This window comes from Anneissia japonica, unplaced genomic scaffold (assembly GCF_011630105.1).
Source record: "Anneissia japonica isolate Jap-2015-1 unplaced genomic scaffold, ASM1163010v1 scaffold4536_len1192065_cov207, whole genome shotgun sequence".
Lineage (NCBI taxonomy): Eukaryota > Metazoa > Echinodermata > Crinoidea > Comatulida > Comatulidae > Anneissia > Anneissia japonica.
The window spans coordinates 18,175-34,555 of NW_022703183.1; the positions used below are offsets into that span (position 1 = coordinate 18,175).

Here is a 16,381-nt window from a genome sequence, read left to right on the forward strand (position 1 = left end):
TTATAAACAATGCAAATAAACAGTAGTTAAAGCATGTGGATCAATTGTGTGTTTGAATCACAAGTTCATGTATGGGAAAAGGGAGAGGCTTACTTTCTCACAAACTTAGCAATAAATTGTCTGCTTATTCAAAGAAGTATTGCTTTTAGTAAACTGAATAATTAGGAATACATTTATTTAAGCAACTAATTTAGTTGCATACTTGGTTTTTACTCATCACTAACTAAATCCAAGTGCCTACTACTGGCTTAGTATTATATATAGTTATGTATGGCAATTATGCTAAGAATTAAAATGGCGTGTGATTGTGAGGGTTGGGTGATTATGGTAGGATTAAGTGGGAAATACAACAAACCTCCCAAAACACACTGTAGAAAATCTAACAATTCAATTCTGATTGACTGACTAGGTATATCAATAAGAAAATTAAATACATTCATAACTATTTTTTGGTTAAAATTTAGATTTTGTTATGAAAAAATACTTGCAAATACAACACAAACCTCTAAACACACTGTAAACCCCATCTAAACCATATAATTATGATTGTAGAACTCTCTTATACTTTAAAATAAAATAATAATAATTTTATGTTCATACTAACCCACTGTTTGTGGGGTTTACCAATACACAGATTGAATTTCTGGAAAATTGTGATTCCTCTACCGTGAAATCGGCCACAAGTAAATTACTTTAGTATTAATAAATGCATGATTTATGTTGATTTATTGATTTTGTTTTTGCCATTTTTTAACATTTAAATGGAAAAAAAAAATAAAAAGTGTAATTCATGACTTTATTTATCTTTGAGTATTTTATCATTGAATATTAATTCTTGCAAAAAGTAAATTGTAAATGGCAATTTGTTTGATGTTAGATTCCTTTTAAAAACTAAATTATTTAAGATACAAAAATGCATATATTGACTCAAGAAAATCAGTTTTAATACAGAATTTGATTATTGGGGCCATTTTTACCTACATGTCATATTTAGCCATTTTTTCCGGGGCCATTTTTTCCGGGGCAATTTTTTCCGGGACCATTCTTACCGTACACCATCAGGACCACACATAAACTGGAGGTTGTTCAAGGAGGTATGATGTTAAGGCTCTGATGGTCCTCATAATTATCAAAGCAAAGTTTATTAAAGATCAGATTGAGTGTGAAAAGACTTCATTTTATTGTTTTTTTTTCTAGGCCTAGTATCATTTATATAGTGGATAACCTTTTATTATTATTTTTAATGATTTTTTCAAGATCCAGTGTTTAATTTCAACAATTTTATTCACAATTCATAATTCATTTAGGAATCAGATAAGAGAATTGTCTCAGCAGCTATCAAAGGACTCGGCAGGGTGTTTACTGTCCTGCTTGCGCGAGAGGAAATGGTCTTAACAGATAACAATGAAGGTGAAAAGAAATATAAACAGTGGTTGCAAGAAAGATACAAGGACTGCATTAAATGTCTCACTGATGTGATTGCCAGTAAAGATACCAAATCAGTCACTCAGGTACAGAGCTATGAATGTTTAGTTTAGGAGGGTAGGAGTATTTTTGGTGTGAATCACACCAAGGATAACCCACTAATCCCAAGACTTATTTCTAGTGGGTTCCTTCAGGTGGTGAATTGGGGAATACACGTTTGGAGAATTCCTATTTTTTTTTTAAGAGTGTACTACATTCTATAATGTGCACATGGGCCAAAATGCAAACAGGACCAACGGTTTAAATATTGGATGTATTGGCTATATATACAGTAGATATTTTGGTGGGAACTCAACTTTATTTAAATACTCCAACCTTCGAAACCCATAAGAAGGACTAGCAAACCAAACTATGAACATTCGTGACTGCAGGCAACAACTTTAATAGCTCAAGATTATCCGTATATATATATTTGTGTTATTGATTTTAAATTGGATATGAACAAAATTGGAAACAGTATGATACAATTTATTGCTTTAACAGATCAATATTTATTTCGGTCACACTTCCTTATTCAATAACTCCTGACGTTTGACATGAAATGTTTCTTCTTGCCAGGAGTTGGCTATGTGTACAGTAATCAAACTGCTGGAAGCTGAGTCTAGGCATCCACTTAAACACACTCAAAATTTGCAGTACACTTTCCCAAGGTCACCATTGGAGGTAATATAAAGGTCTGTCCAGATTATCAAATTTTCAAACTGGTGTATGCCCATATATGTAGTAGTCATGATGTGCCTGTATATGGTCATAGCATGATGTTCCCGTCTCATCACATCATGTTTTGTTTCTCTAATTATCGTTACATCTCAACATTTTGAATTTTTGAAGTATTTTTCCCGAACTCAGGAAAGGTTAAATAAGCAATATATGGCCACTTGTCTCATCCCCGCACCCCCCCTTTAAGGCGAAAGTAGTGTCGCTAAGAGGAAACTAAAGCGACGTTAAGGGGAAATCATAGACAAAAGAGTTTCCCCTTAAGAGCCGAATAAAGGTATATATATATATATATATGTATATATATATATATGTATATTTCATTTGTGTTCCACGTGTGTTCCGACAGAATAATAGAAAATAATGAAACAACTTCAGTAGTAGACTTTAAGAACACTGATTTATTATAAACTCGGATATTTCTGCCACTCCTGTGGCCTTCATCAGCGAGAATAAGGAAAACATCATGAATCAATATAATATAGGCTGTCTTATCAACAACAAAAAATAAAGGTGACAAAGAGCAAATGAGAAATACTTATAAAACTGTAAAATGATTGGTCTATTTATCTATGCATACTGAGTATCTACAATATATATGTATATATATATGTGGCAAAAACAAGCCAAACCAGTCACTCGTCGCAAAAATAGATTTTGAGTTATTAATACAGTTTTAGAGAGTAAAGTAATAGCTATAAAATGGTAAAGAAATCATTCAAATTGGACATTTCCTTATGAAGTTACAAGTGTTTAAACATACAGCTGTTTAAACAATATATGAGAAATCAGCCTTCAAAGTTTATGATTTCAGGCATTTCTCATGCAGAAACGATCATTAAATCCTTAAAAAGTGTTGTTTTAACATTAAAAATGTGGAAAATAATAGAGTAGAATGATGTGTAGATATGTAAAGGTTAGTTTAGTGCAATAAAATAGATTTTTAAAAACGATTTGTATTATTTAGAATTCAACATTTCCATAGGTGTAGATCATTCTTTAAGATTATAATAAAACCACTTAGGGAATATCAATAAATCAAAAATATGTTCGGTTTAATACTAGAAATAGGCCTATTAACTCTAAAATAATGTTGTTCTGGGTATACTGAGGGGTGGTGCCATGATTTGCCTGATTAGGAGGGAGGTAAGAGATCCCCGACGTGTGAACGATGTCCCCATCGAAACAAAGTGGGGGTGGGCGGATATCACTAAAAACCCGAAAGTGGTCCTAGGGCGTAGCCCTGGAAAAATATGAAAATGTTGGGGTTTTAAAGGCTTATTTAATCTATTTTTAGAGTCTAGTAAATATAGTAGTAAATACATATAATGTTTCCTCAATAGTGGTTTTTCTCCATGGCACCACCCCTGGTCATACTGCAAGGATGAAGACAAGGTAAGACAAAGCTCCTTAGGATGGTCTAAAAAAGTACTTTTTTTACCCAAGTTTTGGTTTGATCATCATAGAGCAAAGTTCCTTTGCTCTATGGTCGGAGTCAATGGTGGCGCCAGTGGGGTGGAGGAGGGGAAAGTGGAAGTCAGCCCCTTGTTTCGGATGCCGGGCATGTTGAAATCCGGTGGGCAAATTTCTGTAGCCACTGCTGGTCGGAGGTTTTCTGTTAAATTGACATTTGAAGCCAGAGAGAATGTTGATGTTATTTTCAACCACTTGTATGAAATTGGGAATAGTAGGTAAATAAAATAAAATAGGAGATAAAAAGATTATGCATTTAGGTGAAGTACTAACACATAACTGTATTCGATATAGGCGAAACAACCACAGATAAGATTGTGGTACAAAAATTGTTCCCAAGAGCTTCTTTATTATTTGCCTACCTACTTAATATATTAGGTCTACTGAACGATTAACAAATAAAAAAATATACTTTGTTAATAAAAATAGTAGAAAACATTGATAGGATTTTAAATAGTTTTTAACATTTCCGATCGCTAATTTTAAAAAGTATCCCAGTGTAAGTTGTCTTTGTGACCGTGTTTAGTTTCTTGATTGTATGGTCATGGTGGGGTAGGGGCTAGTTAGGAATGCATTTTTTATATAATGAGAACAGTGCGCGCACACTTCGCGTTGAAATTTGTGTTACTAGTGCTCATGGTTTCATTCAACTGTGTTCGCGTACATGTGTCTATCTTATTTTCTTTTTTTTTTTTGTTAGCAACAACAGGCTTTCCTACACTTCAATGCAGCAGCTTGGCGATGTGACAGAATAAACCGTTAGATGTTAACTCATTAAATATCTTTAAGTTTAACAATGTTCTCCTGATTGATTTTTTTGCGAACTTTTATTTATTGTGTGTACTGTATATTTCTGGAACAGATTCCTCAAAAATTATTTCTGTTGCAATTAGTTCTAGGTCAAACCACAGATTGACTGGACTATCTGTTTGACTGTGGTTTCATTTTGTCACTTGGCCTATGTAGTTACAGTACTTTGATTCACATATATGAATAATATATAGCTAAATTGCCAGTGTACCTAAATATACAGTATATATCAAATCATAAATCAAACTTATACAATGTTTAATGCTATCTTCACAGAAATTATTGACGTGTTTGTTGTCATGTACAAATGACTTCAGCCATCTTATGGTCAGGTTTCAGGAATACTTAGAATATGATGACATGCGTTATTACACCCTAGAGGTTGTCAGTGGAAAGATACGAGAAATGAATTGCAGAATGCAAAAAGTGGAACATGGACAGAGAAAGGTAATAACAAAGACCATCAATGTAATAGAAAAAAAATCCTCATTCATTTTAAGTTAATACATTGTGAAGAATGTCCAAATTATGCTTAAAGCCAGGCACTGGAGGATCATTTTTTTAAGAATATTTTGTACAACTGATTTTTCTGAGACACAAAAAACATATTTGAAGATAAACTTGGGAGCGGTTAATGATGAGATACAAATTTTTTAATATTTAAAAACTGGGAGAAAAAGGTGGAAAAATGGGGTTACACCCCTTTCCCCCTAGTTTTTAAATATTCAAAAAATTGTATCTCATTAACCACTTCTGAGTTTTTGTCAAATATGCTATTTGTGTCTTAGAATAATCAGTTGTACAACATATCACAGGGGCGGATCCAGAATTTTTCAAATGGGGAGGGGGGTGCATTAGGGGGCACAACTGTTTCAGAATAGATATGTGAGTAGCACATAACATTAATATGCATTGAAATTTTTAAGATTTAGTGGCAAAACGGGTGGCACGTGCCCCTTGTGCTCCCCCCAACTGGATCTGCCCCTGTATCAAAACATTTTTCTCCTCCGCCTGGCTCTCAACCTGGCTTTAAAAGTCTGGGAAATTGTTTATACCAAAGTAATGAAAAAACAATATTAGTCGTATTCTGAAGAAAGTAGCTACCGTATAAGCATATTTAAAAAAATACATGATTTTAGATTAAGTTTGTGACCGCAGAAATATTGAGTGAAATATTCGAAAATTGGTATACTTTAGGTTGAAGAAGAGATGTTTTGCAAGAACACTCTGTGTTTACTGGAGCAGGTTACCATGCCAGAAGAGGACACTTTGATCAATTTTTTAACTCCACTACCTCCTGATGATGAAGAGATAAGAGCAACACAGTTAAAGGTGATTATACTCAAAATTTTATAAATTGTGACTGTGGTCTGGATTCCCCATCATGATGTCAGGGGTTCCAAAATCTTGCTGTGCATTCATTTTTGTCCTTGTGTAAAGCAATTTAACACCCAGAAATACAAATGGAAAAAAAGCAGACTCTTATGCAAGGTGTGTCTTCCCCTCTCCCAAGGCATTGGACAGCTTGCTCAAATGGGCACTTTGAAGCTATGAGCTTAGAGTTCTTGATTTGGGTTTACACTACAATATTTGCTTGCATATTTATGAGGATTTGCATGTCCCATATCCTTCTTCTGGTAACAGTGAGTTTTCCAAATTTGTAACTGACAGATATGATTAGTTTTAGGTCAAGGATATGCCAATTGCAAACTTAATCACTTTACTAATTAGCAATCCTTCACAGAACAAACTTCACACAAGATGCCCTAATTCTCATTATAAGGCTTAGGGAGTGGAGTTGTTTTTGGTCATGAGAAGACCTTGTTACCTTGACAGGAATTGAATCCAGGCATCTTAACCACCAACCTACAGTTCCACATAATTATTATTAGTTCTCATACAAAAAAACATCCTTTTTTGCTACCACCTCTACAAAACAAAACTTTATGCAGTGTGTATTTTTATAACTGGAATGAATATTTGATTTTTGTTTGTTTTTAGGAGCAACGTAAAGCATTTTCAAATGCATGGCTGTCCTTTCTTCTGCTGTCCCTCCCTCTACATGTCTATAAGAAAGTTCTTTTTATGATGCATGATAAGATTATACCTAATATGAGCAGCCCGGTGATGCTGACTGATTTTCTCACTGCATCATACAATATTGGTAAGTTTGAGAATTATTCATTTCCACGCCCTAAGACTCAATGTGAGACTTGGGTCAGGCGATGGGGCCCCATCGGGGGCATGTTTTCCCACTAAATTTTAATATTACTAAGCATATCAATATTATGTATTGAAATAAGTGCTACTAACTTACTATTCTGAAAATGTTGTTCTCCCCCCCCCCTTCCCCGTTTGAAGAACTCTGGATTCTTCCCAGAGGTTAGTCCTGTTCAGATTTTAAACTCCCCACTCTATCAAATTTTCTGTGACAAAAAACTGTTGTTTGCCTATATATAGTTATGATGTGTCTGTATATGGGCATGTAATACTGTTGTTTCTGTTATCATGTGGTTATATTCATTTGTTACTAGGTGGTGCTATTAGTCTGCTAGCCCTCAATGCTATATTTATCTTGATGACACAACATAATCTGTAAGTATGACCATATATTTCATATAGTATCTTATATACATTTTTATGTGATTGTTATGTAATATGACATCAGTAATAAACATACAAATATTTTAATTTTTTTTTTTTTTTTTAGAGAATATCCTGAATTTTACAAGAAATTGTACTCATTATTGGTGCCATCAATATTTCATGTTAAATACAAGGCCCGCTTCTTTTATCTTGCTGATCTTTTTCTGTCGTCTTCGTAAGTATTATCAATAAACAGAAGTATAATTAATATAATTTAATAATATACATAATTATTATATTATATAAATGCATACAATAATATATGCCAGTAATTGAGCTTTGCATTTACAAATGTGGTTTAATATACTGTATCTTTAAAAACCATTTGGTTCAACAATAAGTTTGACATAAGATAGTATGAAAGAAACTGTGGATACAGTACAAGCCTTTGTGATTCAATATTTCAAACTTTATTAGTTCATCTTCCTTCAGGAATAACTTATGTATACAATCTGACTTGCGTATGTACAGTTACAAGGTACCAATATGTAGAGAATAACCAATCAAATTGCAGAGAATTAACCTGTGGCTTCTATTTAATTTCAATTAAATATAAAAGAAACAAACTTACCACATGCCTTTATAAATACTCAATGGACAAAGATGTCATATTATTAAAATCTTGCGAAAAACATTTCTTTTGTTTCCACTAGGCATTTGCCAGCATATCTAGTCGCTGCCTTTGCAAAGAAATTGTCGAGATTGGCATTAACTGCACCACCTCCGGCTGTAATGCTTGTCGTTCCATTCGTTTGCAACTTGATCAAACGACATCCAACTTGCAAGGTGCTTATAACCAGACACTCCGAACCATTAAAAGGTATCTAATGGTTTGCATTTATACACTGAATAAATCGTAGGGAAAAAAACCTTGATATTCTATGCAATATACAGTGAATAAATCCTAAATATATCCTTGGATAAAAACTGCATATACTCTGAAAAATTCCTGAATAATACATCTTTGATGCTTTCAATAAAACTATGCTTGTACCATTCCTCTGGAAGCCCAATTCCCTTGAACACAAAATTGGGCCAATTTTTGAGGATGGACTTATACCTGAGGAATCCCCTTTTCAATCCATTTGCAATTTTTAGCACTGTATGCCTAATTCAAAGCCAATATTAGATATTTTTTCTGAGAATATTTATAAAGTTCATACACTGAGCTTTTGTCTGAAGTGGGCTTATACCCGAGGAACTACAGTGTATGCTACTTTGCATTCTAGCATTTATATAGCTTCATGGTTTATAGCTCATAGGTCGAAAATTGTTGAAAACATTTAAATGTACAGTGTATTGTATAACCATCTGCTCTTATGATTTTCCACTCCCACAAAACAAAACACTGGGGGTGACATTTACCTGTTCTCATTGCCTGAGACAGTGTAAAGATATCACTGTGTTGTAGTAAGGTCCTAACCGATGGATAATAAAATATGGTTAATATTTACTTCAGATGACCCATTCCTGGTGGAGGAAATGGATCCTTCCAAGTGCAAGGCACTGGAGAGCTCCCTCTGGGAACTAGAGACCTTGAAGTTACACTACGCCCTAATGTGGCCACATCAGCTGGAAGTATTTCAAGACCATTCCCTAAGGTGGAATGGGACTTAACTGAATTTTATGAAAGTTCGTATGATGAGGTTTGTATATCTTTAACTGTACTTCAATTTTTATGTATCTTAGAAGTAAAATTTTCTTTTGCATTTAATGTTGTTTAGTCTTGGAATGTTTATTTCTGTCCTTAAATTCCTCATGTGTAATTCCATGTTTAATGTTATCTAGGAGAGCGCATCTTGTTGTGTCAGTGGTCTCAGGTCGATATCTAGGGGGGTGTGATGGGTGCATACACATTCTCCTCCCCTCCCCAATAGGAGAGGTCCATGAATGTACTAAATATAACATTTGTTATTTTCTGTAATTCAAATTAAAAGGTAGTCTTAAATTTTTACATTTTAACCAGCAATCTATTTTTTGTCGTAATGAAAAATCAAAACTGCGATTCAAATGGTTTTGCCCCCTGACCTCAGTTGGTCCATCTTTGCACATCCCCAATCCCCCTATGGATACATTATGGATTATGCTTAGTCCCGCTGGCAGGCCATTTGAGGATCATTGGCCATTTAAAGGATATTAAAAACATAAAAAATAACAATCTTAATTCTTATTATTTTTCAGATGTTTTTCACTGAAATTAAGAAGAAAGTGCGACATGTCCCGCTCGAGTTTGAGCCACCGTCTGGCTTGTTTGCAGGCAAAATGGATAAATTCCACACGTACTGGCTTATTGAGTGAAGCTGTATCATGCTTTTGACTGAAATTATAAGCATTTTTTTTATCTACCAACAAAAAGCAATGCTCTACCCATTTACCTACTGAGATTGTGAATTTAGTTTCATTTACACTGAATCTAAAGTTTCGGTCGGAAAGCCTACCAAACAGATCAGAAAATTTAATCAGCGTGTAAAAATAGGGATACTGGCGTATTGGAAACATGGTCTGCTTGGATCCGCTTAAGCTTGCTACTGATTCTTGCAGTATGACTGACATTTTTTTAGTTGTCCATCATAAACATGGACACGCTTTTGAAACTGGTAGAATGGACCTTTCGCTAAACCCTGCCCCTTGCATATTGTTCCTAAGATCTCACAAGACGACAGTGTAAACAAATATGTAAACATGTGCGTTTGTGGGATACTCACTTATTCCTGGCAGTCTTCTGATTGGTCAGTTAAGTTTGATTGACAGTCTGGAAAGTTCCATTTCCAGACACCAACCCAGGAACAGAATTTTTTTTTATTCACAAAATCCTATTCAATTCTTTTTTCAACGCATGTCAAACAATTTTGCAAACATGCATTTGTCAGCTTCCTAGAATTATATCAAGGCCAAGCCTGAGAGAAACAAAATATAAGTCAGCTTTTATTTTGCAGAGTGGCCTAAAATGCTTGAATGAGGTTTAAAAATTGGATTCATTAACTTTTGATTTCAGCCCCGAGGTTTTTATCAACCAAAATGCATGGGGATTAGTTATGGTTGGCTGTTAAAAACTAGAATTAGGCCTAGGCCTATAGTAACAAAAATGCTTGAGAAATGTTAATAATTTACATAATTTGGATTTAATAAATATACCTGGCAACATCTTTCCAGAGTTTTTTTTTGTAATTTACTATCTTGTTTGCCAATGCAGCCTTCCAGTTTTTATATACTGTACCTGTATATGAATGCACATACATATACTGTACATGCATATATTTACCTTGATTATTAAGTAGTTTATAGTCCCAGTCACACCATTTGTAATTATAATTCTGTGGCTACCAGTTAACTCTTTCTAATCCCCAGCTAGACATAATATTATGCCAACATTTGATCATACTGTTGTATATCAGTCGTGGTGATGAACACCTGATGACAGGTAGAAATATTCTTGTTTAAATAAAATAGTGTTCTAAAAAGTCTATTTGATCGTATCCTGTTTTTCATTGTACATATACACACACACACATACACTTGCACATACACAGCCTTTTTTGTTTTCCAAAAATGAGCTATTTTTCATCTAGTCGTTTTTTGGTGCTTCTTCCATTTGTAGTACCCGTAGGTGCCACAGAACATATTCGTATGATCCATATATAGGTGCTTCAGGACACAAAACAACCGGAAAAATGGCAGCGTAAAAAAAAACTCAACAAAATTTCAACAAAAACCATGACTTTTTTCACCTAGACGTTTTCTGCTGATTCCCAAATTATGGTACCAAAGGATCATGAAAACAAAGATGTTATGTTTGAACTAACGTTATTTTCATAGAATTAAATGTTGTGAAAAATGCCATAATGTATGTGGTACATAAATATAATTATACTATTTTTAATTAAATAATTTTTCTTCATTTTAAAATTTAAAAAAATAAAAAAATGGAATATAAATATTGAAGAGTATGTTATTTTTTACTAAAGAATATTTTATTGTACCATATGTTAATTTATAATGCATCTGGAAATTAAAAAAAAAATGTTTACTTTGTGTATTAGAGAAGTATGAGGAAATTACTTTTGTTTCCTCCTTTTCTTTTAATCATTTATGTAGAGATATTATATTATGTATTTTATTTTGAGTTGATAGAAATAAATAAAAATTAAATTGAATTGTATACACATACATATATATATATACATATATACATATATAATACATATACATATACATATATAATACATATATATATAGGCTGATAATGTATATTCTTTGTCATATTCAGTTTAGTTTATATACATATATTTATATATGTATATCCAAATAGAACCCCTCCTTATTAAGGGGACAGGACACATTTTTAAGTGTTAATCAGTCCAATCAATATAATTTAACCCCTATTAGGAGACACATTTGTTTTTATTGTATCAAAACAACTATAGTAGTTTCAAAATAAAAAATCATTCAAATTTTGAGCAATAAACTACATCAAATCAGAATATACATTGGTATAACTGAAATCTTGTCAATTTTGACCATTAGAATTGGATTTCTTGTTTTGTGTATTTTCATATTATATATATATATATATACCATACAGCCTGAACCCTGATTTATAAGTGATTACTCTATTCATGCTATTCTATCTTGTGCATCCAAAAGAAAGCTCAGACTTTTTTAAACCTTGTTTAGTGAACCTGCTGACTGCAAATATTGATGATTTCCAATAGAAATATAATTTTATTTTTGGGCAATTAGTGCACCCGCCGCCACGAAAATGTGGAAATTTTAGAAAAAAATAAAACTTTTCCTTTATTTTCATTACGCCCTTTGCTCCCTTGAAACCTCAAAAGATAAGATATGTATATTTATATATATATGTATATAAATAATTACGCAAAACAAGGAATAAAAGAAGTCTCGCCTTAATATTAAAAAAGAATATTTGGTCGTTAACATGCATTTGAATCAAGAAACAATATCGGGAACATCTACAACTTTTAGATTTTTAATATACATATCTGAATTATTATTTGCATTGCAAATTATTATATACTAATTTGAGTAAGGGCAACGATTTACTGTCTAGATGCGTGCACAGCTCTGGTAGAAATATATCATAGCACCATTCTTTTAAATGTCTTACCATTATTGACATATTTTGATTTCCTATTTATGTCCACTAATTTATCGTAAAAAATAATTTTACAATAATACGACGAATCTACAAATATTGGACAAGGACTTATCAGACTACAAAACAACACATGCGAGAATTCATTATTCAAATTACGTTAGTACAGTACAGTGAAAGGAGCTGCAGAGTATTCAGTGTGTAGTAGGTAAGTGGAACGTACCACTTCAGTGAGGTGCGGCTGATACAAACGCGTATATTTTTACTAAATATAATGGAATAAAATACTGTATATTATAAATTGGCCATGTTGATCACTAAAATTAGTCAATATGTGACGAATAATGAATGTCTACATCCATCACATTTTAGCATGTATTACATAATCCATTTTTTACCAGCAGGCCTAGGCCTATCTTCTGCTATAATACTATAAACAAAATTATTATTGGCTCATGTTCTTTATTTAAAAAGGTAATTTGACTTTCATTTGCAATGGTCTTTCTAAAAAGACGTAGCAGTATACAATTTTATACTTTACAATATTCTATTATATACGGCAATACTTGCAGCATTTAGCCGACTGGGCTTCACAAAATAATTATTTAAATGATAATCCTGGGCGGATCCATAGGGGTGATGGTCGTCCATCTGGACCCGCCCAAATCCCTCACAGCTTTGTGTATTAAGGCAGCTGCCTTTTCGCAAGTTGTTATAAAGTAGCTAATTTAACTTCAACTCATTCTTAGGTCAATTAAAATAAAATTATGAAGAATATGTCATCAGGGTACAAAAACATGCCAAAAACCCCAATTATGGGGACAATTTCTCGTTTTTGGGTTAGGGCTTTTTGGTCCACTATTAAGGGACGCTTTTTTTGGTCCTGCAGGTGTCCCCTTATTATTGGCTCATGGTCTTTATTTTAAAAAGTAGTTTGAATTTTATTTGCAATGGTCTTTCCAAAATTATAATAAAAGACGTAGCAGTATACAATATAAATCTTCACAATATTCTATTATATACAGCAATACTTGCAGCATTTGGCCGACTGGGCTTCACATGCCAAAAACAACCCCAATTATGGGGACAATTTCTCGTACACATATATATTTTGATGAATACCCGGACCCTATGTGACCCTTCCCCTCTGATAATTGATCCTGTCTCTTATACACATCTAGATGTGTATAAGAGACAGATATACTAGTGATAAATAATGATTTTTATATATGTATGTGTGTGTGTGTGTATGTATCATTTTATTGCCTGCTACACAATTATGAACTAACATAAACTAATCTTTCCTATATCATTTATTGTTGCATGTGTTCTTTTAAATACATTCAGATTTAAATCACATACTTAATAATTAACATATTCTTGATTTATTGGTCAATAGTAAAAATCAGAGACCATCTCATATATATACTGGCATACAAGATTGGCTGGCGGTGGCTGGACCTACTGCAATTCATGGCCGACATTCCTAATCGTCCTCAAAAAGCATATTAACAAGTTCTTCACTGGCGCATTCCTCTTCCACTAAACGCTTTGACTGACATAAAAAAAAACAATAACAAAGTTAATTACAGAAAATGTACATAAATTTAATGGAAATTCGAAAAACAGTGGAGTGTTTTTACAGATGTTTTACATTAAATTGTCATATATTTGGGGGGGGGGGGGAACGCTTCGCCCCTGGATCACTTTAAAAAGATTTTGAGTGATGCCCAACGAGGCCACCTTTGTCCCGCCGGGCAAATCCTGGTGCCGCCCATGCCTGCCCCCAGTCCCAGGAAGCTGCAGGACTGGCTATTAAGGCATTACCCCACTGTGTTTTATAGGCTTGTGTGCATGTTAAAGAACTCTGTACATTTAGCAGAAATGATTAGTAGATGATTGTCTATTGTATAAGACCTTCCACAATACACACTGTATATACATAGTGGTGGGTTGTACTTACAGGAAAGGAGTGTGACAAGTACTTAAGAACCAACCATGACATGCCTACACTAGTGACTGACACCTGATATACGACAGATGGCAATTATTGTTTTCACTGAATTTATTCAATGCTTGATATGCAAATACAAGATAAAAATGATTTTTTAACAAAAAAAAATTAAAAATCAATGAGCATCAGGAATGCCCATTAGGCCTGAGTCCGGCCCATTTCCAATGGCGGTCCAAAATTGCACATCAAAGCATTACAGAATAATAAGTTTAATATTGGAAAATGTGCCTTACCGTTCCCAGTTTAAGCAGTGTAGGGACAGCTGTAAGTTTAAATTGTGGATTCTTACGGAAATCATTATTGAGATCTTTCCAGCTACAAAAATAGAAATATTAGGTAATAATTATATCATATGAAGCCTTCAACAACTTTGGAAATAAACTCAACACGTCCATTGCTAATAATTCAATTCAATTCAATGTAGCATTTAATCACTTCCTTTTTGCATGCATGTAACAGAAAATGATAATTTTAATTATAAATTAAAAGTAAGCAATGCAAAAAAAGGAATAAGGTAAAGCCTCAACCAAGATGATAAGTAAACAAACTCTGTGTTGGGACAGCCTTAAATAACAAAAAAAGAAACAAAAGGGAAAAAAAACCGGATAAAACAGGACGAGACAAGACAAAAATCAACAAAAAAATCAGTTTACTAAATGAATTTGGGGTCAGAAAATCTAATATTATGCTCTTGGAAAATTCCCATTGAACATTCTATTATTATTAATCTCATTCAGGGTTTGGATTGTCTAACTTATATGTAATGTCTACTGATGATTTATACTTACTAATCTCGACCACCAACAGAGCAAAAAATGAATATACTATTTTCTGGTGTTTTTTTCAATCCCTCCTCAATTACTGGCTCCGCTATTTAATTAATAAATGAAACACATTGATTAATTGGATATTTATGTTGGATATACATTTCATAATATAAAGCAGTAATAATGTCACAGGAATAGTAGGGGGAAATTTTACTGTCAATCTAGTTTGTTAACAACTCTTCAGCCAGACAGTATAATAGTAATAAATAGACTATAAGTCTAGGTCTGGCTAGGCTTGGAAGCTTACTAACCTTTCACACAATCTGGACACCAACTGTGGCCAGTGGCGGCGTCTACTCCTCCGCAAAATAACACATACACGTCCTGAGATAACTTGCACTCATCTATCATCGCCAACAGGCTATCAATACCTTCAACAGACTTCCTTGTAGCCATGGTTAATAAACCACTTTTTTACTTGTATCTATGGATTACCTTGGTCTTACTTTTATAAAACTCTAGGCCTCTGTACTATACTAATTTCATTTAGGCCTAGCTCTAAAAACGGGAAAGGGAAAGTCCCAAAGCAGCGCCCTCTATAGTATACACACGATCACTAATGATCACTAATCTCGAAACTTTTAATTTTATTTTATTACAAAAGATAAAAACAAAATTACGCAAAATTTAAAAAACTTAAGAGAAATATAAAAATAACACCATAAAAATTGTTTTGTTTTAATTTGTCAAATAAGAATTTATTAACAATATTTCAGGAGAGCCCTGCCTCCTACCTAACAGCAATTTAAATTAAGCCCTCACTCAACAAACACAAAGGTTAATTTAAATTGCTGTTTGGTTTTTGGTAGGAGACGGGGCTCTTGTGAAATGTTAATAAATGAATGTCGTTAAGAAGCCAACACACCAATTTTGATGAATACCCGGACCCTATGTGACCCTTCCCCTCTGATAATTGATCATGGAGGAAACTATTTCCTTCATGGTCCTATAGGGACCCAAGCGTAAACAAAACACGTGTTTGTGAGACGCGTTTTCCCTCTTCGTTCATGGTGGGTCAAGTTGTTACAATTGCCACACTGTAGATTGAGGTCTACACGTACGTACATATAAGAAATGCTATTTTGCCATTGTATGTTATAAAAATGTTCAGGGGTAACAACGTTCTCGCGCCTTTAACCACAGGTTTGGAATTGGAGCTAAATATATTTGTATTATTACCTCATGTTCACTGTGTATGAATAATAATTTACTATTAAATATTATATTCCGAGTCTCAATCCCGGGTACCGGCCGAGTATTCTGCAATTCAGGATACAATTTACATAACACAAC

At 33.5% G+C, this 16,381-nt stretch overlaps 2 protein-coding genes across 2 annotated transcripts in view; one reads left to right on the plus strand and one right to left on the minus strand.

Annotated features, from left to right (window-relative positions):
- LOC117104360 (nucleolar complex protein 4 homolog B-like) overlaps positions 1–10,597 on the plus strand; it is a 16,156-nt gene extending 5,559 nt beyond the window's left edge. The window contains 11 exon segments of the mRNA XM_033245184.1: positions 1,308–1,511; positions 2,044–2,148; positions 4,762–4,932; positions 5,683–5,817; positions 6,487–6,649; positions 7,020–7,080; positions 7,196–7,306; positions 7,785–7,951; positions 8,591–8,680; positions 8,683–8,749; positions 9,291–10,597. Coding sequence (XP_033101075.1) covers positions 1,308–1,511; positions 2,044–2,148; positions 4,762–4,932; positions 5,683–5,817; positions 6,487–6,649; positions 7,020–7,080; positions 7,196–7,306; positions 7,785–7,951; positions 8,591–8,680; positions 8,683–8,749; positions 9,291–9,429 — 1,413 coding nt within the window. The 3' untranslated portion in view covers positions 9,430–10,597.
- Positions 10,598–13,542: 2,945 nt separating this feature from the next.
- On the minus strand, positions 13,543–15,616 carry LOC117104359 (thioredoxin domain-containing protein 17-like). Its single transcript, XM_033245183.1, has 4 exons — positions 15,340–15,616; positions 15,050–15,131; positions 14,495–14,576; positions 13,543–13,802 (listed from the first exon to the last, which is right to left on the minus strand). Exons 1-4 carry the CDS (start codon positions 15,482–15,484, stop codon positions 13,734–13,736), a joined length of 378 nt encoding a protein of 125 aa, XP_033101074.1. The 5' UTR covers positions 15,485–15,616; the 3' UTR covers positions 13,543–13,733.
- Positions 15,617–16,381: the final 765 nt, after the last annotated feature.

Bases quoted from the DNA above. Each gene is read 5' to 3' on its own strand.
- LOC117104359 (XM_033245183.1), bottom strand. From the start codon at position 15,484: ATGGCTACAAGGAAGTCTGTTGAAGGTATTGATAGCCTGTTGGCGATG. The intron at 15,132-15,339 runs GTTAGTAAGCTT...TTAATTAAATAG, and splicing joins GTGTCCAGATTGTGTGAAAG to CGGAGCCAGTAATTGAGGAG. The intron at 13,803-14,494 runs GTAAGGCACATT...TTTTTATGTCAG, and splicing joins CACTGCTTAAACTGGGAACG to TCAAAGCGTTTAGTGGAAGA.